The sequence below is a fragment of the Prionailurus bengalensis genome, chromosome A3 (assembly GCF_016509475.1).
Source record: "Prionailurus bengalensis isolate Pbe53 chromosome A3, Fcat_Pben_1.1_paternal_pri, whole genome shotgun sequence".
NCBI classification, from domain to species: Eukaryota; Metazoa; Chordata; class Mammalia; order Carnivora; family Felidae; genus Prionailurus; species Prionailurus bengalensis.
In genome coordinates this window covers 30,534,583-30,558,068 of record NC_057354.1, presented here as the reverse complement: position 1 = coordinate 30,558,068, position 23,486 = coordinate 30,534,583, and the positions used below count along the sequence as shown (strand labels likewise).

The following is a 23,486-nucleotide window of genomic DNA, read 5'->3' as shown; positions in this document are numbered from 1 at the left end:
ACCACTTTCTTTTTGCCTATTTCCTCTCTGTTAGCCTTTCTAGCATGGATGTTTAATCTCTTGTTTCCTAAAGTGAGAGTTCTTTTACCAAGCCCAATTTGTCTGGTGAGGGATATTTCTAAGGGATTGAAGGACATCATCAAAGTCTTGACTGTAGCAAGGGTCATCAGGTGAGGCCCTGTCAGCAATGTGGAGATTAAGGGTGAAGTTTTGTGCAGCTGTACTTTTCTTACAACTCTATAATGTATGTGCTAGATATATTTAGTAAAGTTGTCCTTAATTCTTTCCTTCCCTTCCAAGATGATCTGAGTATAGGAAAAAGGAAATTATGTATCTGAGTAAAAAAGCACTTGCAGAAAATGGCTGAAAGTTCAAAACTAAATATTAACCATTATTTATGTTTGGAAGTTCTCAGAGAAGAGTTTCCATGCGATGAAGTTGTTCTTTGTGCTGTTGACTTCCTGGTATAAGTTATTAGAAGCTGGAAATTAAAGTAATAATAAGACATTAGATTTTAGATACAGCCAGTCAATATCTCAGTAGTGTCTGCAATTTAAGTATACCCTTCTGGGAACCAAGAAAGACATTAAAAATCGGTAAACATATTTTTAATTTACCTTATATAAATAAAAGTTGAAATGTTTTGTTTGGTTGGTTTTTGTTTACTTTTGTTTTGATTTTGGCAGTAGTGATTGTTATAATTCAGTTATCAATATGTGGTCTTGATAATCAAGCCTGGCAGTTGGTCTTCATTTTGACCATTTTGCAATGGATCCAAATGACAAGAAAAGTTCTAGTGAGAAGGTGTGAGGAGCCACTTTATTACTGTAGCTCATCATCTAATGAAGGGGGCAGCCTCCATTCTTGGGTTTTGAACTATGTGGTGAGATCGGTATTACCAAACAAATGGACAGAAATATCCCCCTTTTGAAGGTTTAAACAATATTTGCTGTTTTCTGATTATAAGAACAACACAAGAAAAAGATTGTAGAACATATAGGGTGAGGGCGCACTGGCTTTGGAGGTGGAGAAGCCCTGGCTCCTGTACATACTTGGTCAGTCATGACTATGTGACCAAAACTCTCTTATCTTTGGTTTCCTCATCTATAAAATGGGAGATATTATGGTACCTACCTACATAGAAGTTTTATGTGGAGATAAAAGAAAGTCATTAAAATGCTCAGAACAAGGCCTGACTTAATAAAGGGACTTAAAAAAAAGAAGAAAATCAAAATGGGGGCGACTGGGTGGCTCAGTTGGGTAAGTGTCCAACTTCGGCTCAGGTCATGATCTCACGGTTTGTGGGTTTGAGCCCTGCATCAGGCTCTGTGCTGACTGCTCAGAGCCTGGAGCCTGCTTCAGATTCTGTGTCTCCCTTTCTCTCTGTCCCTCCCCTATTCTCTCTCTCTCTCTCTCTCTCTCTCTCTCTCTCTCTCTCTCAAAAATAAATGAAACATTAAAAAATTAAAAAAAATAATAAACCACAAGCCACTGTTAACATTTTGACCTATTAGCTCTCAGGCTTTTTTCTGCCATACATGCACACATACATACCAGTGTGTACTACCCATATAGGTGTACATATATATCCTTTTTTTTAACCTTTTCCAAAATTGGGATCATTTTTAAAAATATTTTTTAATGTTTGTTTATTTTTGAGAGAGAGAGACAAAGTTGCAAGCAGGGGAAGGGAAAAGAGAGAGGGAGACACAGAATCCAAAGCAGGCTCCAGGCTCTGAGCTGTCAGCACAGAGCCCGACACAGGGCTTGAACCCACAAACTGTGTGATCATGACCTAAGCTGAAATTGGATGCTCAACCGACTGAGCCACTCAGGTGCCCCATGGGATCATGTTTAATATACAATCTATATCCTGCTTAATTTTTCCCACATAGCCTTATATTTCCCTTGACATTAAAATTTACCGAAACAGATTTTTATGACCTCATAATACTGTAACATGACTTAACAAAATTATTTAATCAATTACCTCCTTGTGAGATATCTAAGTTATTTCCAATATTTTACCATTATTAATGTTCCTTACTTTAAAGGTTACAAAGTTTTTAAGATCTTAAGACTTCTTCTATTTTTGTTTTGGCGGGGTGGGGCACAGTTTGCACTCTGAGGTTGAACTTTTTCATATGTCTATTGATTCCTGGTATTACTTCAGTGAAGTACCTTTTCATGAATGAATGTAACTTGTAAAGGTGTTTTAGGTAGGATCTCAAGTTTCTAGAGTAGTGTCAAGTACATAGTAAGTACTCAATAAATATTTGTGGCATACCCACAACTCTATGGTCAACTAATCCTTGACAAAGCAGGAAAGAATATCCAATGGAAAAAAGTCTGTTCAACAAATGGTGTTGGGGAAACTGGACAGCAACATAGAGAAGAATGAAACTGGACCACTTTCTTACACTATACACAAAAATAAATTCAAAATGGATGAAGACTTAAATGTGAGACAGGAAACCATCAAAATCCTAGAGGAGAACACAGGCATTAACCTCTTTGACCTTGTCTAGAGCAACTTCTTACTAGACTTGTCACCAAAGGCAAGGGAAACAAAAGCAAGCATGAACTATTGGGACCTCATCAAGATAAAGAAAAGCTGCACAGTGAGGGAAGCAATCAACAAGACCAAAAAGCAGCCTGTGGAATGGAAGAGGATATTTGCAAGTGACATATCTGGTAATGGTTAGTATCCAAAATCTATAAAGAACTTACCAAACTCAATACCCAAAAAACAAATAACCCAGTTAAGAAATGGGCAGAAGACATGAATAGACGCTTTTCCAAAGAAGATATCCAGATGGCTGAGACACATGAAAAAATGCCCAATAACACTCATCATCAGGGAAATATAAATCAAAACCATCATGAGGTACCACCTCACACATGTCAGAATAGCTAAAATTAACAACACAAAAAATAACAGGTGTTGGCGAGGATGCAGAGAAAGGGGAACTCTCCTGCACTGTTGGTGGGAATGCAAACTGGTGCAGCCATTCTGGAGAACACTATGGGGGTTCCTCAAGAAGCTAAAAGTAGAACTCCCCTACTATCCAGCAATTGCACTATTAGGTATTTACCCAAAGGATACAAAAATACAGATTCAAAGGGGTACATACACCCTAATGTTTATAGCAACATTATCAACAATAACCAAACTATGGAGAGAGCCCAAATGTCCATCGACTGATGAATGGATAAAGAAGAATGGATATATACATACATGTGGTATGTATATATATACTCAGCCATCAAAAAGAATGAAATCTTACCATTTGCAATGATGTGTATTATGCTAAATGAAGTAAGTCAGAGAAAGAGAAATAACGTTTCACTCATGTGGAATTTAAGAAACAAAACAGATGAACATATGGGAAGGAGCGGAGGAAGAGAAGAGAAACAAACCACAAGAGACTCTTAATGATAAAGAACGAACTATGGGTTGACAGAGGGAGGGAGGTGGGAGATGGGCTAGTTGGGTGATGTTGTATGTAAGTGATGAATCCCTGAATTCTACTCCTGAAACCAGTATTGCACTGTATATTAACTAAAATTTAAATTTAAAAGAAAGGGGGGGGAAAACCCCACAACTACACAAGAAATTCAAAACCTTTTTAAGAGGATACTAAGAAAGTTTTCAGCCTAAAATATTTCATTGTAGTCCTTAAAACAATATTATGATGTGTTAAAGGAAGGGAAAATAACCTTATTTATAACTTTAAATTGTCACAATTTAAAATTTATCAATATTGGAAATTTAAAGTGCTATCCTCTGGTCATCACCTTTCAAATAAACTGATGATCTTTAAAAAACAAAATTTTAAAAATAAAATATATTTATAGCATGATAAATGAATGGCAAGAATATTAACTCTTTGTCTATCATATTTATTTCAAATGGGGTCAAGTCTTAAGAAAATTATTGCCTCTATATACATTCAAAGATAATGCTATCTTGGTTCTTAGTCTTTATAACCTAATTTTTTTCCTTTCTTTTCTTCCCCCCACAGTTCATCCATGAGCTCGGATTTCCCACATTACAACTTCAGGATGCCTAATATTGGATTCCAGAATCTGCCTCTCAACATATATATTGTGGTTTTTGGCACTGCTATATTTGTCTTCATCCTTAGTTTACTCTTCTGTTGCTACTTGATTAGGTAATCAGTTTTCATTCTGTGTTACTTCAGAATATATTAATCAATTATAAATCAGCTTTTTGCCCTTAGGTTAAAAAATTGTATATGTGCAATAATTAGCAAATTTTCTAAAATTAAGGTTGCTAAACATTTTAACCTTCTGTGAGTTAGTTACTAATGAATAAAAACACCTTTATACAGTCTTCAATCCTATTTGTTGATGAATGTGTTTTATTCTATAGAAGAAAATTGTCCCCATTTATTTTTCTAACATATTAGCACCTGGTCCAGATACACTTATTATCTGTTCCCAAGATTTAATCTACATTCACAAAGATTTCAAGATATCTTTTCAAGGATGGTGTTGCGTCATTGTTAGCTAAAGTCATTAGGGATTAGAAAACAATGTCCAAGACAAGGTCCAAGCCTTTAAACAGGTTCTTGTGGTCTCTTAAGATTTTAAGTTCCTTTGGTCAAGTGTTCAGGTGATTGATTATCTGCATAAAACACTAAATATTCCAAAAGCTCTGCAGCACGTGTAGGGAGAAGTGACAAAGGATAACACCTCACATGAAGGAGTAATGGATTTGGCCAGTAAAGATTCACAGTTGACTTACTCATAATTGTTTAAACAAACGTCTTATTCTTTTTAGTTTTCAAAGCTGAAACTTAAAGACTGTAAAAATTCATATACTGTATTGTTCAAAGAGCTTTATGAGTAAAAGAGTAGAAAGTTGGATTTTATTAAACACCTATACCTCTAACAATTTTTAGTGCTTGTACAGAATGTGATTATGGTTACGATACATACCCTCATCAGATGTCTTTAAGCAATAATTAATTGTTGCCACCAGTGACTACTCACTGATGGCCAAATTTGAATGAATTTAGTGTATTGTTTCCAATATTCTGATAAATAAGTCTACATTCCTACAGAAATTGAATCTTTTTTGAAGTTCTCACAAAATGTAATCACTTCTTACCTCTCATAGATATGCTGGCTACTTAGGATTTTTAGGTCTTTCTCAGAGTAATAAATAAACACTTAACTAATATAATTATAGCATTTAGGAAAAATGTTATTTGCAGAAATTTTTTTTCTAACATTTTTTTAATAATAGTTTGATAAATGTTATGTAAATATTTGGCTTTTTTTTTTTTGGATGAAGGAATTAGCCATAGCAAAAACAGGACCTCATAACCTTAAAATATGATTATCTTTGGGGAGGATGGCAGAGGACTGCTGATTTTTTGTTGTTGTTATTTCTTCCCTCAGATCTACTAAATTTTTTGGTTTCGCTATAAATAGTGGTTTTAACTAAGAAATTTGTGAATTTAATATTTGAAACCAAATTATACTTTAAAAGATAATATAATAATATAACAAAATATTTTTTAAAGATTCATTAATGAAGGAGTTTTATATATGTAAAATATTCTAAAATATTCAAGCTAGCTCATAGTATAGTTTTTATTACTATGTCTAAGAACTAAGCCTTTAACCTTGTTTTAAGAAAAACACTAATATACCAATTGTGATTCTGGGTAAGTTTTTTGAGAAATCAATTGTGAAACACCATTTTACTTCATTGTATTCCTTTGAATAATCAAGCAAATAGGTAGAGAAAGGGAAAAAATGATAACGGTTGTCTTCATATATTACCATTGTACTTCATTTTATCCTTTCTGTATCTTTTTTTTTATTTATCTAACAAAGCAAGTAAGTGGGGATCTGATATACTAAAATAAAATTATCTTGTCTAATTAGAGAAACCAGTCTTTTAGAAATGTTCAAACATTTCTAAACTTCATTTACAAGTCCGTGGTACCATTTTGAAAATTAAATCATGATGTAAGGAGCTTTTCCTTTCTGATGAACCTAGTGTTAGTTTTAACCTTTCATATATTAAATTTGGATTTAACAAGTCATTTGAAGTTAATCTGGAGATTTATGGATTCAGCTCCTTTAAAATGATCAAAGCTGGGGCGTCTTAAGTGGCTCAGTCAGTTGAGCATCCGACTTCAGCTTAGGTCATGATCCCACAGTTTCTGGGTTTGAGTCCCACATTGGTCTCAGTGCTGATAACCCAGAGCCTGCTTTGGATTCTGTGGCTCCCTCTCTGTCTGCCCCTCCCCCATTTATTCTCATTCTCAGTCTCATTCATATTCTCTCTCTCTCTCTCTCTCTCTCTCTCTCAAAAATAAACACTTAAAATTAAGAAAAAATTGAAAACTAAAGTTATAGGGGGGCTTTTGAGTTATCTAACAAAAATTTTAAGGTCTTAAACCAAGATAATGACAGTAGAGCTACATAGGGTGTTATGGATGGTTGTGAGTAATATTTGGGTGGTGAAAATGAACAGAATTTGGTGACCAGATATTAATGATGGACAAGAAAAGATGTGCTCAGAATTGTTCCTGGACTTCTGGTTTAGGCAGCTGGGAAGATAGCAGTCCCTTTATAGAGCTAGAAAACAGGCAGGTTTGGGGTGGAAAGATGATAGATTCCATTTTAGACATGGGATGACTGAGTTTTTTTGTGTTAACAGTCAAAATATTTAGTACACAATTGGATATATAGGTCTAAAGCTTACAAGAAATCTGTCTAGAAAAAGGGAGTCATGTAATAATAGGTAGAAGCTGAGGCCAGGAGGGTCCCCTAGAAAGAATGTGTATAGAGAAATAAAATGGATCCAGGACAAAATCCTAGGAAAACACTGATATTTAAGAGGATCCCATAGAAGAGACTAGAAGGGGATAGAAGAAGATAGGAAGAAAAATCATAGGACAGGAACCCCACAAGTAGCATTTCAGTGGATTAAGTCAGTTATGTCAAAAGTTCCCATTACATTTGACAATTAAGCTTGCGTCTATAATTTTAGTTAGAAAAGTTTCAGTAGCATGGATACAGGGATGATGAAAGGTGGACTGTAATGGGGCAAGGCCTGACCAGCAGGTGAAAATGAATACAAGAAATATGACCTCCTCTTTGAAGAATCTTGGCTGAGAAAAGATTAGGTTGGGGTAGGGTAGGTGTGCAGTTTGCTATAGAATCAAGGAAGTATTTTGGTGTTTGTCTTAAGAGATTCGGGCATATTAATAAATACAGTATAATATAAATAGTATTAAGGAGAGTGAGCTAGTTGTGAAGGATTTGTGAGAAGGAATGAACCATGGAGGTGAGAGGAGACACACTTAAAAGTTATAGTGGTAGTAGTTTTTTTTTTTTTTTTTAAGTTTATTTAAGTAATCTCTACATCCAATGTGGGGCTAGAACTCACGACCCTGAGATCAAGAGTTACATAACTCTTGTTCCAAGTGAGCCAGCCAAGCACCCCTATACTGCTATTAGTTTTAAGCAGGAGAATACCTTTTTAAGACAGAGATGAAAGTAACTGGAGAACAATATACACGTACAGATCTTCCTCAACTTACAGTGGGGTTACATCCCAGTAAACCCAATGTAAGTTGAGAATATTATAATCAAAAATGCATTTAATACACCTAACCCACTAGGGGCACCTGGGTGGCTCAGTTAAGCATGCAACTTTGGCCGGCTCAGGTCATGATCTCATCCCATGATTTGTGGATTCGAGCCCCATGTCCAGCTCTGCATTGACGGCTCAGAGCCTGGAGCCTGCTTTGGATTCTGTGTCTCCCTCTCTCTCTGCCTCTGCCCTGCTCGCGCTCTCTCTGACTCAAAAATAAATAAACATTAAATCCAGTTCTGAAGGCTAGAAGTTTGAAATCAAGGTGTCAGCAGGTCCATGCTCCCTCCGAAGGCTCTAAGAGAGGATCTTTCCTTGCCTCTGCTAGTTCCTGGTAGTTACCAGGAATCCTTGATGTTCTTTGGCTTGTAGCTGTATCATTTCAGTCTGTCTCTATCTTTACCTGGCCTTCTTCCCTGTGTTTCTGTATGGTCTCTCTTCTCTTCTAAGGACACCAGTCGCATTGGATTTAGGGTCTACCCTAATCCCAATATGACTTCATTTTAACTAAATAATCTACAAAGACTGTATTTCCAAATAGGGCTACATTCTGAGGTTCCAGCAGACATGAATTTTTTACACTGTTCAACCTAGTATACAAGAACAGGCAAATAGACCAGTGGAACAGAATAGAAACTCTAGAAACAGACCCACATATTGGGTCTGTCTCCCAACAGATATGCCACTGAAATGCAAAAGGGAAATAGGGACTTTTCAATAAATGAGTCAAATGAAAATCTGCATGTGGATAAAAAGAATCTTAACCCCTACTCACATCATATATATAAAGACTAATTTCAGATGGACTGTAAGTAATTTCAAATGGATACCTAAATGTGATAGGTAAAATAACACATTGTTTTCACAGTACACACAAGAGAATATCTTCATGATCTGGGGGTAGACAGAGATTTCTTTAACTGGACACAAAAAGAACTGATATTGGGAAGAGTTTATAAATTAGACTTAATTTAAATTAAAAGCTTCTGTTCATCAAAAGATACACCCATCAAGAGAGTGAAAATGCAAGCCACAGAGTAGGAGATAATTGCAGTACATAGACCCAACAGAGTATATATAATATATGTATGTATACATATATATATTAGATATGTTAGATATCTAATATATATATAATATTTGTAAAGAAAAATTGATAAGAAAAAGGTAACTCATTTTTTAAAGACCCAAATAGGTATTTTTTAAAGGAAGATATACAAATGGACAATAAGCATATAAAAGGGTTCTTAACATCATTTGGGAAATGCAAATTAAAACTGAAATGAGATACCACTGAATAGACCTATCAGATTGGCTAAATTTTTTTTTAATGTTTATTTTTAAGAGGGAGACAGAGCACAAATGGGGAAGAGGCAGAGAGAGAGAGGGAGGCACAGAATCTGAAACAGGCTCCAGGCTTTGAGCTGTCAGCACAGAGCCCAACACAGGGCTCGAACCCACGAACCATGAGATCAAGACCTGACCAAAGTCTGATGCTTAACCGACAGAGCCCTGGGCTTTAGTCCAGCTAAAAAAATTTTTAATCAACCCTACCAAGTAGTGGCAAAAATTTAAAACAGCTAGAGCTCTCATGCATTACATCTAGGAGTAGAAATTGGTATAAGCATTTTGACTAGCAATTCTACTCCTACGTATATACTCAACAGAATTGAGTCTATATGTCTGCTAAAAGACATGTAGAAGAATTTGTTTAGCAGCTTTATAATAGCCCCAAACTGGAAGTAACCTAAATATTCATCAACAGTGGAATGGATAGTCTTATATTCACACAGTGGAGCACTATATGTCAGTCAGAAAGATTTACTGCAATGTGGATGAATTTCACAAGTATTTGTGAGCTGAAAGCCAACATAAAAAGTGTACCAAATGATCCATTTATGTGACGCTCAAAACAAGCACAGTTAATCTGTAATGGTAGAAATCAAGATAGTGGGTACCTCTTAGGAGTAGATACTGATTGGGACGAGTCATTTCAGGGGTCCTGGAAATGTTCTATATCTTGATCTGGGTGATAGTTACAGCAGTGTATAAATATATATATTTTAACATATTTAACTGTATTCTTAAAGTTTTTGTACATTATTAGATGGATGTTATACTTAATTTTTTAATTAAGAAAAGTGTAATATATTAAAGATTACTGAAACCAGTGGACTATCACCAATATAAATTGAGGCTTGTTCATTAAAATATTTGTTGTGTTAAGATTTTGTTTTAATGAGATTTCACTTGAGTTAATATTTTGATAATATTTTATGGTTATTGTCATAACATGGTAACAGGTCATGTGGGTATTTTTCAGGATAAAGGTTTTGGATTTTAAACAATAAATGATATAAATTAATATCAAAGATCTGTTTAAGATTTTTATCAAATTGTTACATTGGAAACCTCAGTATCACATTACTCCTATTCTGTCTTTTAGGCTAAGACATCAAGCACACAAAGAATTTTATGCCTACAAACAGGTGAGAAATTTACTTCAGATTGGCTTTGATCTTTATGTTGTTTGTTTTGTTTTTTTGGTTGTTTTTTGTTTGTTTTGTTTTTTTGCCAAAAAATGAGAATTTAGATTTCCACTCATATTTTAATCTGGGGCTGAATTTACTTGCGTTCATTTTAGCATTTCACTTGCCAGTTTGTAATACAAAATAGGTCAACTTCTTTAAGTATTTTCTTTAAGTATTATTTGAAGTTATAGAAAGTTCAGATGATATAATAATATAACAGGGAGGTTTAGCCAACATTTTGCTAAAGGGAGATGCTGTGGTTTATAATCCTTAAAGCTATGGTTAATCTAGTGGCATTCAGAGATTCCATGAAATGAATTTTTTTTTTTCACCTCTTCCAGTAGAAGACACCAGCTCCTCAGAGGGGACCAGTTGTATTATAATGATCTCATCTCCTCCCCCTTTCTATTAATGTCACACCACCAGAAATCCAAATACTTGGGTCGTTATTGTTAACCCCTAGCCCTTTGTACTATCATCCTTTTACTGATTTGTTTTTTAAGGTAATAAACTTAGCTTTTCTTGATGGCCAAGTACAATTTGTTTTTTCTTTCATGTGTCATCCATTAACATTTTACTCCAAACAGTGGGTCTAGGTGTTCCTTAATTTTGTTTTGGTCAAAAGTATGAAATTATTTTGTTGTCCTTAGTTTTTTGCTTTCTGTTTTTTAGATTTTGTTTGCTTTTTTTTTTTTTTTTTTTTTTTTTAGTTTTTTTGTTGGGTTTTGTTGTTGGTTTTTTTTGAAGGGTTGTGGGGCAAGCTTTAGCTTATTTGGGCCTTTAACTGACACTGACACTACAGGACCATGTCACTGTTTTAGGATTACATATCTTTTTTTATACATCTTTTGTTCGTGTCTTTTTGAAATCTGAGCTCCTTGTCAAGTTCCTTAGATGTATACACTGATGTTCATAGGTAACCCCACGCTCTTTCCCATAGGTCTCATGTGGGATTTATACACAGAGTTGAATGTTTTAGTTTTTCTAAATGAATGAATCCTGTTGTCTCAACATTATCGTAAACTTGACAGCCTATAAGATTTGTATGTAAGCTAAGTAGAAAGTAAAATTGGCCTTGATGGTTATTCAAGAAGTGAAATTGACTGATAGAATTAATACAGTAAGAAGACAGAAAGTAAAATGGTCTTTAAAATCTACTGAGTTGGAAATTTAGTACATCCCTGTGTAGTCAGATGGTAGCTTTTGATTTCTGAAAATGTAATATGCCCTGAAAACCATTTTTGGTTCAGGAATATAAGATACTCAAAATTGGGAGATTTTCTCCAAATTTCACTTGCCTGTTTTTTCACTTTAAGATGGCATGTAGTTCTAATAAGCTGTTTATTCTCAGAAACTTTCTTTTTAAATAATCATCCTCTTATCACTTGGCATTTTTTTTTTTTTTTGGTATCCAGTCACCACCGAGTCAGGTTAGGGACTGGATGAATTTTAAGTTCATTTACATAACTCTGGGTAGAGCTAAAATTTCCTGGGGATAGTAATGCAAAATAATAAGCAAAACTTCTAAAATTAAGATTGACCTTATTTTTTAATCTTTTATATATTAGTAATCGTTCACTTCCCATCAGCCAATACTGTGTTTTACTGAATCATGAGAGTCGACCTCATTTATTTTCCTCCTGGGTTAGCACTTAGTCCAGATGAGAATGTATTAATATCTTTTCCTAAAAGTTAATCTATACCCAAAGGGATTTAAAATTGCTTTTTGGGAGAACATTGCATCATTGCTCAAGTTGAAAAAATGTTGCTGGGGCACCTGGCTGGCTCAGTTGGTTAAGCATCTGACTTCAGCTCAGGTCATGATCTCACGGTTCATGAGTTTGAGCCCTGTGTTGGGCTCTGTGCTGACAGCTCAGAGCCTGGAGCCCATTTCAGATTCTGTGTCTCCCTCACTAGCTGCCCCTCCCCCGCTTGTGGTTGGTCTCTCTCTCTCTCTCTCTCTCTCTCTCTCTCTCTCTCTCTCCTTCAAAAATAAACATAAAAAAAATTTTTTTTCAACGAAAGAATGTTGCTAAAAAAATGTTCTGTCTCAAGCTATAAAAGAGATTTTCTCTAATATTGAATAAGAGAGGAAATGAGTAACATATACAATAGAAAAATATGTGTGAGTATAATGAGATATTTTTTAATTACACATTTAAATGAGTATGACATACTTTTATGTCTTACAGGTTATATTAAAAGAGAAAGTAAAAGAACTGAATTTACATGAGGTAAGTTGCCTATAAGTATTTAATCTTTTTTTCAAGTTTAGTAATTTATTTTGAGAGAGAGAGAGAGAGAGAGAACGACTGGGGAAGGGGCAGAGAGGGAGGGAGAGAGAGAATCCCAAGCAGGCTCCATGCTGTTAGTGCTGAGCTAGACGTGGGGCTTGATCCCACAAACCATGAAATCATGGCCTGAACTGAAATCAAGAGTCGATCACTTAACCAACTGAGCCAGGCCTCCTGTTAAGCGTTTTAATCTTTTCTTGAGCTATTACCTAATAGAAGTGATATGCTTAACTATCTTCATTTTAAGAAGTTAAAAAAATTAGGCTTATTTTTATCAGCCCCTTAATAGGATAATTGAAAGTGAGGTCACATAAAAATCAATTGTGAGAAGACATAAGAGAGTAATGTAACTCGGGTGCCTAGGTGGCTCAGTCAGTTAAGTGTCCGACTTCAGCTCAGGTCATGATCTCCCCGTTCGTGGGTTCACACCCTGCATCAGGCTCTGTGCTGACTGCTCAGAGCCTGGAGCCTGCTTCGGATTCTGTGTCTCCCTCTCTCTCTGCCCCTCCCTGCTCACACTCTATCCCTCAAAAATGAATAAACGTTAAAAACAATTTTTTTTAAAAAGAGTAATATAACTCATTTTTAATAGAAATGGTGCTGATGTAAGATTTCATAGTAATAGGGATGCTGCATGTTGTCCCTGATATGAGTAGTAGATAGATACAAATTTGTTTTTCTACTCAAGATGAGTTTGCATTACTTTCACTCTTAAAAATGTTCCTAGTAGTTCCTTCATATCAATGGTACAAAAGAGACAATGATTACTTCTTGGGGGTGGGCATTTGGGGAGATGAGGCAAGGGGATAGAATAGAGAAGAACATAAGGGAAGATATGATTCCTTGGGATTGTCTAGTGATGAGGTTGCATGGTTGGCTCCCAGGTGTTCACAACTTTACTGTGCTTTGTAATGTAAATCAAAAGTATGTGTGTATCCTGCTGTACACTTTCATATACATTGTCTATGAGAATTTTTTTTAATGTTCATTTATTTTGAGAGGGACAGCACGAGCAGGGGAGGGGCAGAGAGAGAGGGAGAGAGAATCCCAAGCAGGCTCTGCACCATCAGCACAGAGCCCGATGTGGGGCTCAATCTCAGGGACTGTGAGATCATGACCTTAGCTGAAATCAAGAGTCGGATGCTTAATCGACTGAACCACAAAGGCGCCCCAGAATTCTTTTTCATTTTACTCTTTGTGTCATCTCTGACTACAATCGTTCAGTAGAACCCAGTGATTTTATTTTTAATTTTAGGACCCTTTTCTCTTCCTTTCTGAGTTCTTTAATTTATTTGTAAAGCAAGGAGTTAGAAAGCTCAAATTGTAATATCTATGTTTTATATAATCTCATTGTGGGGCAGCTACATTGCCAGTCTCTTCAAAAAGAGTTAATTTGTGAAATTATTTCAATAATAATAAAACAATGATTTCTGTTATCGTCACTTTGAAAATTTCTACTGTGCCTTTGCTATTTCTGCATATTTTCTTTCCTTTTTTTTTTAATTTATTTAAATTCAAGTTAGTTAACATATAGTGTAGCATTGGTTTCAGGAGTAGAACCCAGTGATTCATCACTTACATATAACACCCAGTGCTTATCCCATCAAGTGCCCTCCTTAGTACCCACCACCCATTTAGCCCATCATCCAGCCCATCTTCCCTCCAGCAACCCTCAGTTTGTTTTCTGTATTTAAGAGTCTATTGTGGTTTGCCTCCCTCTCTGTTTTTTTGTTTTTTTGGTTTTTTTAATGTTTTTATTTATTTTTGAGACAGAGAGAGACAGAGCATGAGCAGGGGAGGAGCAGAGAGAGAGGCAGACACAGAATCGGAAGCAGGCTCCAGGCTCTGAGCTGTCAGCACGGAGCCCGACGCAGGGCTTGAACTCACAGACTGTGAGATCATACCTGAGCCGAAGTCAGACACCCAACTGACTGAGCCACCCAGGCGCCCCTCCCTCTCTGTTTTATCTTATTTTTCCTTCCCTTCCCCTATGTGCATCTGCTTTGTTTCTCAAGTTCCACATGAGTGAAATCATATGATATTGGTCTTTCCTAAATGACTTGATTCATTTAGCATAATACCCTCCAGTTCCATCCACATTGTTGGAGATGGCAAGATTTCATTCTTTTCAATTGCCAAGTAATATTCCATTATACATGTATGTGTGTGTATGTATACACACACACACACACCAGTTGGGGTACATGTGCCCCTTCGAATCAGCATTTTTATATCCTTTGGATAAATACCTAATAGTACAATTGCTGGATCATAGTTCTATTTTTAGCTTCTTGAGGAACCTCCCTACTGTTCTCCAGAGTGGCTGCGCCAGTTTGCATTCCCACCAACAGTGCAAGAGAGTTCCTTTCTCTGCATCCTCGCCAACACCTTTTGTTTCCTGAGTTGTTAACTTTAGCCATTCTGGCAGGTGTGAGGTGGTATCTCATTGTGGTTTTGATTTGTATTTCCCTGATGATGAGCGATGTTGAGCATCTTTTCACGTGTCTGTCAGCCATCTAGATGTCTTCTTTGGAAAAGTATCTATTCATGCCTTCTGCCCATCTCTTCACTGGGTTACTTGTTTTTTGGGTATTGAGTTTGGTAAGTTCTTTATAGATTTTGGATACTAACTCTTTATCCAATATGTCATTTGCAGGTATCTTCTCCCATTCCACTGGAATGGAATCACCTTTTAGTTTTGTTGACTGATTCCTTTGCTGTGCAGAGCTTTTTATCTTGATGAGGTCCCAATAGTTCATCTGCATTTTTTTAACAAAGAGTTGCTGTGTTACAGCATTTTAGACCTAATCTTGGAATAAACCCAAGCATCAATTTCTGTTTGATTTTTAAATTTTCCCAAAATTAACATAAAGTAATAGAGGATGATCTCTTTTCCATTTGGGGTCTCTTTGATGACCATAAATGGAAAAATTAAATTCTGACATACATTACCCATATTGAATAACCAGGTTCCTCAGAAGTCTTCCTTATTGGTTTTGACCCATTAGTTTATAATGAATCTTTTATCTTGAATGAGTACACTGTGTTGGTTGCACCATTATGTATCAGAGTTAGTATTTCACTTGCACTCACCAATTCCAATTTTGCTAAATTGGACTAAGCTGCTGATCCCCTCTCCCTGTTATTTGAAACTGTAGCTAGGAAAACCTAACCTTGCTCTATATATAGCTTGTTTCCAGAGGCAATCATGTATTTTTTGCAGCTCATTTGGTTTTTTCCAGTTGCATTTCTTGGTGATGAAACTATTTTGTCAGACTTTTATGTGTGCGTGCATTCCTGTAGCCTAATTATACAGTGATGACATAGCTTTGTCCTATGTAAGCACATGGAATTTTGATATGGATACTGTTATTAGTGAATAATTAGAATCGTGAAAAATCAAAGACAAGCTAAATGTCCTTCAGTGGTGTAGTGAATAAATAAAACATGATATACCAAAGATTATCTACCAAGGGGGGGGGGGGGAAGGAAGAGAAACCTGATCTAGTGATTCATACAGTGAGGTACTATAAAAGCAGACAAAATTAAGGACTGAGCTCTATCTGTAAATATATCAATTGGGATAGATCTCTAATGGGATCTGAAAACAAGTTATAAAGTGATATAAATGTTTATATCACATATGTAAACTAAAATAAACACCATATTGTTCATGGATTTATGTGCATACTGCAAGGTGTTTTACTGGGTTTGAGAAGGACGTATGATCACGTGGGACATGGAGAGAAGAGAAAAAAGATTAGGGGAAGTTGGTCAAAGGGATGTTAGTTTAAAAAAATTTTTTTTTTAGTGTTTATTTGTTTTGAGGGAGAGAGAGACAGAGTGCGAGCAGGGGAGGGGCAGAGAGAGAGGGAGACACAGAATCCGAAAAAGGTTCCAGGCTCCAAGCTCTCAGCACAGAGCCTGACGCAGGGCTCTAACCCATGAACCGCGAGATCATGACCTGAGCCAAAGTCGGACGCTTGACTGACTGAGCCACCCAGGTGCCCCAAAAGTGATGTTAGTTTTATATGTAATGGTCTTAAAGAAGGAAAATAGTACATTACTTTTACAGTAATTTTAGAGTTATTGAATACATAAAACATGTCAGACACTTACTAAACTACAGAGACACAAAGGAGCGTAAAATACTAATTTCTGCCCTTAGGCAGTTAACAATCTGGTAGAGAAGCAAGCAAGTCTGTAAACAAGCAAGTCACACTGGGGTGTGCAAAAGGGTGCTGTGTGTTATCTGGGATATATACTGAGAAGTTCTTAAGGGGTCTGATATTGCATAATCACATAGCTACTTCTTGGCTTTTGCTCCCCTAAGGGAGCCTTCCTGGGACCTTACCAACTCAGATGCCCAGACACCACCCCTGCCCCCTCCAGCTTATTAGTTAGCTCTACATCTATGACTGTATCATTTTTGTTTAATTTTTTCTACCAGTATAGGGGTCAAGCAACACTTACACTGAGTGAAGCTAAGGAGGTACTATATACATATTCAAAACATAATATATTATCCTTCTACAAAGAAAAATATCCTCTTAATACCCATAGTCTTCCCTGTTTTTATTTCTCCATCTTTTAATAGAGAAACAGATACAGAGAAGGAGATCTCTAAGAGAAACAACAGAACAGTCATGTAAGTGGAGTCCTAAATGACCTCTAATGTCAAGAAAAACATTTTCTTGACATCTACTGTCGAGAAAAACAGAAAGGTGCTGTGGAATCTGTGACATACTGGGGAATGCAGGTCCTGTTAAAGGAGTTGCTAGCACTCAGCTCTAGCTAATTGTTGTCATGGGGGAATGCAGGCCAGTTGTTGCCAGATCTGGGTTTCTTCAAGAAAAGCTGGAGAGTCTTGGCATTAGTTTACAATCTGCTCCCTATTTGCATTTAGTCTTTGTTCACCACAGTGTCCCCAACTCTAGTTTTTGTTGAGTAGTTGCTTTCTCCATTAAATCTCCTTTGTCAGAAATCAAATGGCCATATTTTGTGACTGTCTTTCTCAGTTCTCCATTCTGTTCCATTGATTTATGCACCCATTCCCTCACCAACACCAGAGCTTTATAATAAGTCAAAATAAGACAGTAGGATTCCTCCAACTTTATTCTTCTTTTCCAAAACTGTTTTAGCTAGTCTAGTTCCTTGCTCTTCCATTTAAATTGTGGCATCAGCTAGTCTATATCTACGAAAAAGAAGAAAAAGTCCTCCTGGGATTTTGATTAGTATTGCATCGAATCTGTAAGTCAGGGGAAAATTGGCCTCTTTACCATGTTGAGTCTTATCTAAAAACACATTATGTCTTTCCATGTATGTATATACTGATTTATATAAAGCTCTGTTTTTAGTGCTTATTATACATTTAGGATTTTTATGTCTTCTTGGTGAATTGATCCCTCTGTCAAGACATAATATCCCTCTTCATCTCTGGCAGTTTTCTTTGCTTTGGAATCTTTGTGTGATATTAGTACAGCACCTCTAGCTTTCTTTTGATTAATGTTTCCATGGCCTGTATTTTTCCATCCTTTTATTTTCAGTCTACCTATAGAATTATATTTGAAGTGAGTTTTCTTATAGATAGCATAAAGTTGGGTCACGATGGATTTTTTTTAATCCACTCTGCCAATCTTGGTTTTAATTGGTGTGTTTAGACCATTTACATTCAAGGCAGTTATTGATGTTTGTAATTGGGTCTACCATTTTATTACCTGTCTTCTGTTTTTCCCTCTTTCATTCTTGTTTCCCTTTTACTGCCACCTTTGGATTATTTGAAGACTTTTAGTAATCCATTTTTAGTATCTTTTGTGATTTTGGCTTTATCTTTTTTGTGTAATATTTTAGAGAATTACAAAATAAATACACCTGGAACTATTTTTTTAGCACTTCAGTTGGAATGTAGAAACGTTCCACCATGTAGATAGACCCTTTTACCTTTTTCCACTTATGCAGTTGCTATCATATTACATCTATATACATTGAAAATCCATCTGACAGTGTTATATTTTTTACTTATAACTGTCAAATATATTTTAAAGGATTCTGGAAAGGAAGAATAGTCATAAATATTCAGATATTTACCATTTCTGTTGCTCTTCATTCCTAATATTCCAAGTTTCCTTCTTATTAATGTTCATATATATATATATATATATATATATATATATAGTCCATGTATGTGCATATGCTGAGGGGAGGGGCAGAGAGAAAGGAGAGAGAGAATTCCAATCAGGTTCCATCCCATTGGTACAGAGCCTGAACCCATGAACTGTGAGACTGTGACCTGAGCCAAAATCAAGAGTTGGACGCTTAACTGATTGAGCCACCCAGGTGCCCCTTCAAGTTTCCTTCTTCTTCTTCTTTTTTTTTAATGTTTATTTAATTTTGAGAGAGAAAGAGCAGGGGAGCAGCAGAGAGAGAGAATCCCAAGCACTCTCCATGCTGTCAGCACAGAACCTGATGCAGGACTCAAGCCCATAGACTGTGAGATCATGACCTGAGTCGAAATCAAGAGTCGGACACTTAACCAACTGAGCCAGCCAGGTGCCCCTTCAAGTTTCCTTTTTTTTTTTTTTTTTCTGGGTCATACTTTCTTTCTCTTTTTTTTTCTTTTCTTTTTTTTTTTTGCACTGTTTTTTTTTTTTAATTTACATCCAAATTAATTAGCATATAGTACAACGATTTCAGGAGTAGATGCTTTAGTGCTCCTTACCCATTTAGCCCATCCCCCCTCCCACAACCCCTCCAGTAACCCTCAGTTTGTTCTCCATATTTATGAGTCTCTTCTGTTTTGTCCCCCTCCCGGTTTTTATATTATTTTTGTTTCCCTTCCCTTATGTTCATCTGTTTTGTCTCTTAAAGTCCTCATATGAGTGAAGTCATTTGATTTTTGTCTTTCTCTGACTAATTGCACTTAGCATAATACCCTCCAGTTCCATCCACGTCATTGCAAATGGTAAGATTTCATTCTTTTTGATTGCCGAGTAATACTCCATTGTATATATATACCACATTTTCTTTATCCCTTCATCCATCGATGGACATTTGGGCTCTTTCCATACTTTGGCTATTGTTGATAGTGCTGCTATAAACATGGGGGTGCATGTGTCCCTTTGAAACAGCATATGGATAAACACCTAATAGTGCAATTGCTGGGTCATAGGGTAGTTCTATTTTTAATTTTTTGAGGAACCTCCATACTGTTTTCCAGAGTGGCTGCACCAGCTTGCATTACCATCAGGTTTCCTTCTTAATGTCATTTTCCTTCTATCTGATGAACTTCCTCTAGCATTTCTTTTCGAGCAAATCTGCTGGTTCTGAATTCTACTAGTTTTCCTTCATCTGAGAATGTCTTTATTTCATTCTCATTCCTGAAGGAAGGGCATAGAACTCTAGGTTGACACTTCTTTTCTTTCAGCACTTTTAAAATGTGCCACTCTCAATGAGAAAGAATGAAATATGGCCCTTGTAGCAACATGGATGGAACTGGAGAGTGTTATGCTAAGTGAAATAAGCCATACAGAGAAAGACAGATACCATATGGTTTCATTCTTATGTGGATCCTGAGAAACTTAACAGAAACCCATGGGGGAGGGGAAGGAAAAAAAAAAAAAGAGGTTAGAGTGGAAGAGAGCCAAAGCATAAGAGACTCTTAAAAACTGAGAACAAACTGAGGGTTGATGGGGGGTGGGAGGGAGGGGAGGGTGGGTGATGGGTATTGAGGAGGGCACCTTTTGGGATGAGCACTGGGTGTTGTATGGAAACCAGTTTGACAATAAACTTCATATATTGAAAAAATAAATAAATAAAAATAAAATGTGCCACTTCTTCTGGCTTTCACCATTACCGATGAGAAATTCAGTCATTCAAGTCATTGATCCTCTATCAGTGTCTTTTTTCTCCAACTGCTTTCAAAGTTTTTTTTTGTCCTTAGTTTTGAATAACTTAATTATGATATATCTGAGCATAGATTTCTTTGGATTTATCCTGTTTGTGGTTTACTCAGCTTCATAAATATGTAGGTTTGACTTTAACCAAGGCTGATTTCCGGCCATTATTCAGATTTTGTTTTTGCATTGCATTTTTGGGGGGGTTGGGGGAAGAGAGAGATGGAGAGAGCTCATGCATGAGTGAGGGAAGAACAGAGAGAGATAGAGAGAAAGGGAGAATCTTAAGCAGGCTCCATGCCCGGCATGGGGCCTGAAGAGGGGCATGACCTCACGACCATGAGATCATGACCTGGAGCTGAAATCAAGAGTCAGATGCTTAACTGACTGAACCACCCATGTGCCCCCACATTGCACTCTTTCTGTCCTGCCACCCCACCAGAGAAGGCCTCATCTACCTGCTGTGCTTATATGGGTCAATCAGAATATACATAGTTTTGTACAACCCTGAGTCCACATCCACAATACAGTGGTAGAGCCATCCATGTAGCTTCCAAGTTTGAATAAATTCAGGCCCAACCCCCCTTCCATCAGGTATTGCCTGTACATACAAAAGGGAAAGGACACCCTGCTTCCCTCTGCATCTCGGCACCAGCTGGGAACCTGGCTGCACAAGGACTAGAAAGAGCCATCAGTTTTCTCAGGTCAGGCAGAGGAGTAATGTGGCAGGTACACTGTAGCCCTGCTCTGCCCTGCTTTCCATAAGAAGAGACTACAGAAAGGTTGGACCCATTTGAGTTGCCCCCTATGTAAAGTAAAAAATATCTTTTCCTTCTTCTCCTCACCTCCCCATAGGCTCATCCCCTTCCCTTTGTTCCAGTGAGGAGGTGGCTCTGGCAGTGCAAGTTTTACCACATCCTTGTCTTATATAGAAAGAGATTTAAACCCATTCAGTCTTTCTAGGACTATTGATCCATCTTCTTACATATCACATTCTCAAATTTTACTTTTAAAAATATACAAATATTTGGAGCCCAACTGAGGTTTGTCCAAGGTTTGTTAAAATTGCAAAAATAGTTAAAAACAAACAACAACAAAAACCCAAAGCATGTATAAAGAACTGAAAGTATGTAGGACCCTAGAGATTGAGTGGGTATAGTCCCTCCCTTCCATTAGAGAACACTGGCCCCATAGGAGAGAAGGTCACAAATCAATGAGGTGTGTATAGCAGTGGGCCAAGGATATGAACATATGAGGGCCATGGAAGGGACTGTCCACTGTACTTCATTTGGAACCAGAAAGCTGGACCTTTCCTGAATGGCAGAACCATCTGTAGGTTGCTTTCATAGTTCCCAAAGATTCCAACCTTAAATGACACCTCTGAACTAGAAATGCTGCCTCTGGAATCAGTGTACAAGGTGGCAACATTACCAAGATGTCTGTTACTTCATATAATTATCTTAAGAGCAAGGAACTCACATTTTTAAAAACTCAGATAAGATAGGTATTATTCCTTATTTTGCATTTGTAGAAATTGAGATTTAAGAAAGTTGAGTAGAATGGGTATATTATCCAGCTTCTGAGCATAGAGAAAGAGTGTGACCCTAGCCTTTCCCATGGTGATAACCTCCCCCGACCAGAAAATGCCCTCACACAGAAGCTCCTCCATTCCCTCTCCAGAAGAGGAGAAGAGGAAACGAAAGAAGAAGCATCTAGTGCAGAGCCCCAGTTCCTACTTCATGAATGTGAAATGCCCAGGTTGCTGTAAAATCACCACCACCTTTAACCATGCACAAATAGTAATTTTGTGCATTAGCTACTTCACTCTCCTCTGCCAACCTACACGAAGAAAAGTAAGACTTAACAGAAGGATGCTCCTTCAGATAAAAGCAGCACTAAAAGCACCCTGAATCAAGATGAGTGGGAAACCATCCCAATAAACACATTTTGGATACAAAACAAAAATAGTGTGGCCCTAGGTGTTTGAGTCTGGAGTCATCACATGCTGTCCCAATTGCCCCCACAGACTTGAAGCTTCTGCTCTTCCCCAACCTGCAAAAAAATTACTTTGGAGCTACTTGACTCAGCTTCCTTCTGATTTCTGCAGGTGCCATCAGTTAAGAACTTTTCTGACTTTTAACATGTAAAACAAGCAAACTCAAGTATTTATAGACTAACCAGTCAGTAAATGTGTCTTCCTATCCCAGCTTCTGGCAGGGCTAACATTATCATAGTCCATTCTTTGACTTCAAAAAATGAAGAGTGATGAGGAATTCTTCCTGTCTTCTTCTATCAGGCCCTAATGTAAAGACCAGACAAAGACGTCACACACGAAAAGAGAGAGAGAGAGAGAGAGAGAGAGAGAGAGAACTCCAAACCAGTATCTCTTATGAACATAGGAGAAAAAATCCTCAACAAAATACTAGCAAACTAAATCCACCACCATATAAAAAGAATTATATGCCATAATCAAATGGAATTTATCCCAAGGAATACAAGGTTGGTTTAACAAAGAAAAATCCATCAATGTAATACACCCTATTAACAGAATAAAGGGAGAAAAAAAAACACACACACCTGGTCACTTCAGTAGATGCAGAGAAAGCCCTTAACAAAATTGAAAATTCTTTCATGATAAAAACACTCATCAAACTAGGAATAGAAGGGAACTTCCTCAACTTGATCTATGGAAAACACAGAGCTAACATCATACTTAATGGTAAAAAACTGAAAGCTTTTTCCCCTAAGATCAGAACAAGACAAGGATGTCTGCTCTTGCCATTTTTATTCAGCATTGTACTGCAGTTGTACTGCATTGTGCTGCAGGGTCTAGCCAGAACAGTCAGGCAAGAAAAAGTAATAAAAGGCATCCAGATTGGAAAGGAAAAAGGAAAACTATTCTTTTCAGATGACATGAATTTATAAAAACAGAAAACCCTACAGAATCCACCAAAAATCATGAGAGCTAACAAATGAGTGCAACAAATAAGATCAACATACAAAAACCAGCTGTATTTCTATGCACTGGCAATGAATAATCCAAAAGTGAAATTAAGAAAACGATTCCATTTACACCAGCATCAAAAAGAGCAGTTGGAATTAATTTAACAAAAGCTCAGACTTGTAC

The 23,486-nt window shown here is 36.8% G+C and overlaps 1 protein-coding gene across 1 annotated transcript in view; it reads left to right on the top strand.

Annotated features, from left to right (window-relative positions):
• RNF24 (ring finger protein 24) overlaps positions 1-23,486 on the top strand; it is an 82,129-nt gene that overhangs the window by 44,257 nt on the left and 14,386 nt on the right. The window contains exons 2-4 of the mRNA XM_043602821.1: positions 4,026-4,175; positions 10,089-10,131; positions 12,366-12,407. Coding sequence (XP_043458756.1) covers positions 4,033-4,175; positions 10,089-10,131; positions 12,366-12,407 — 228 coding nt within the window. The 5' untranslated portion in view covers positions 4,026-4,032. The remainder of the gene's footprint in view (positions 1-4,025; positions 4,176-10,088; positions 10,132-12,365; positions 12,408-23,486) is intronic.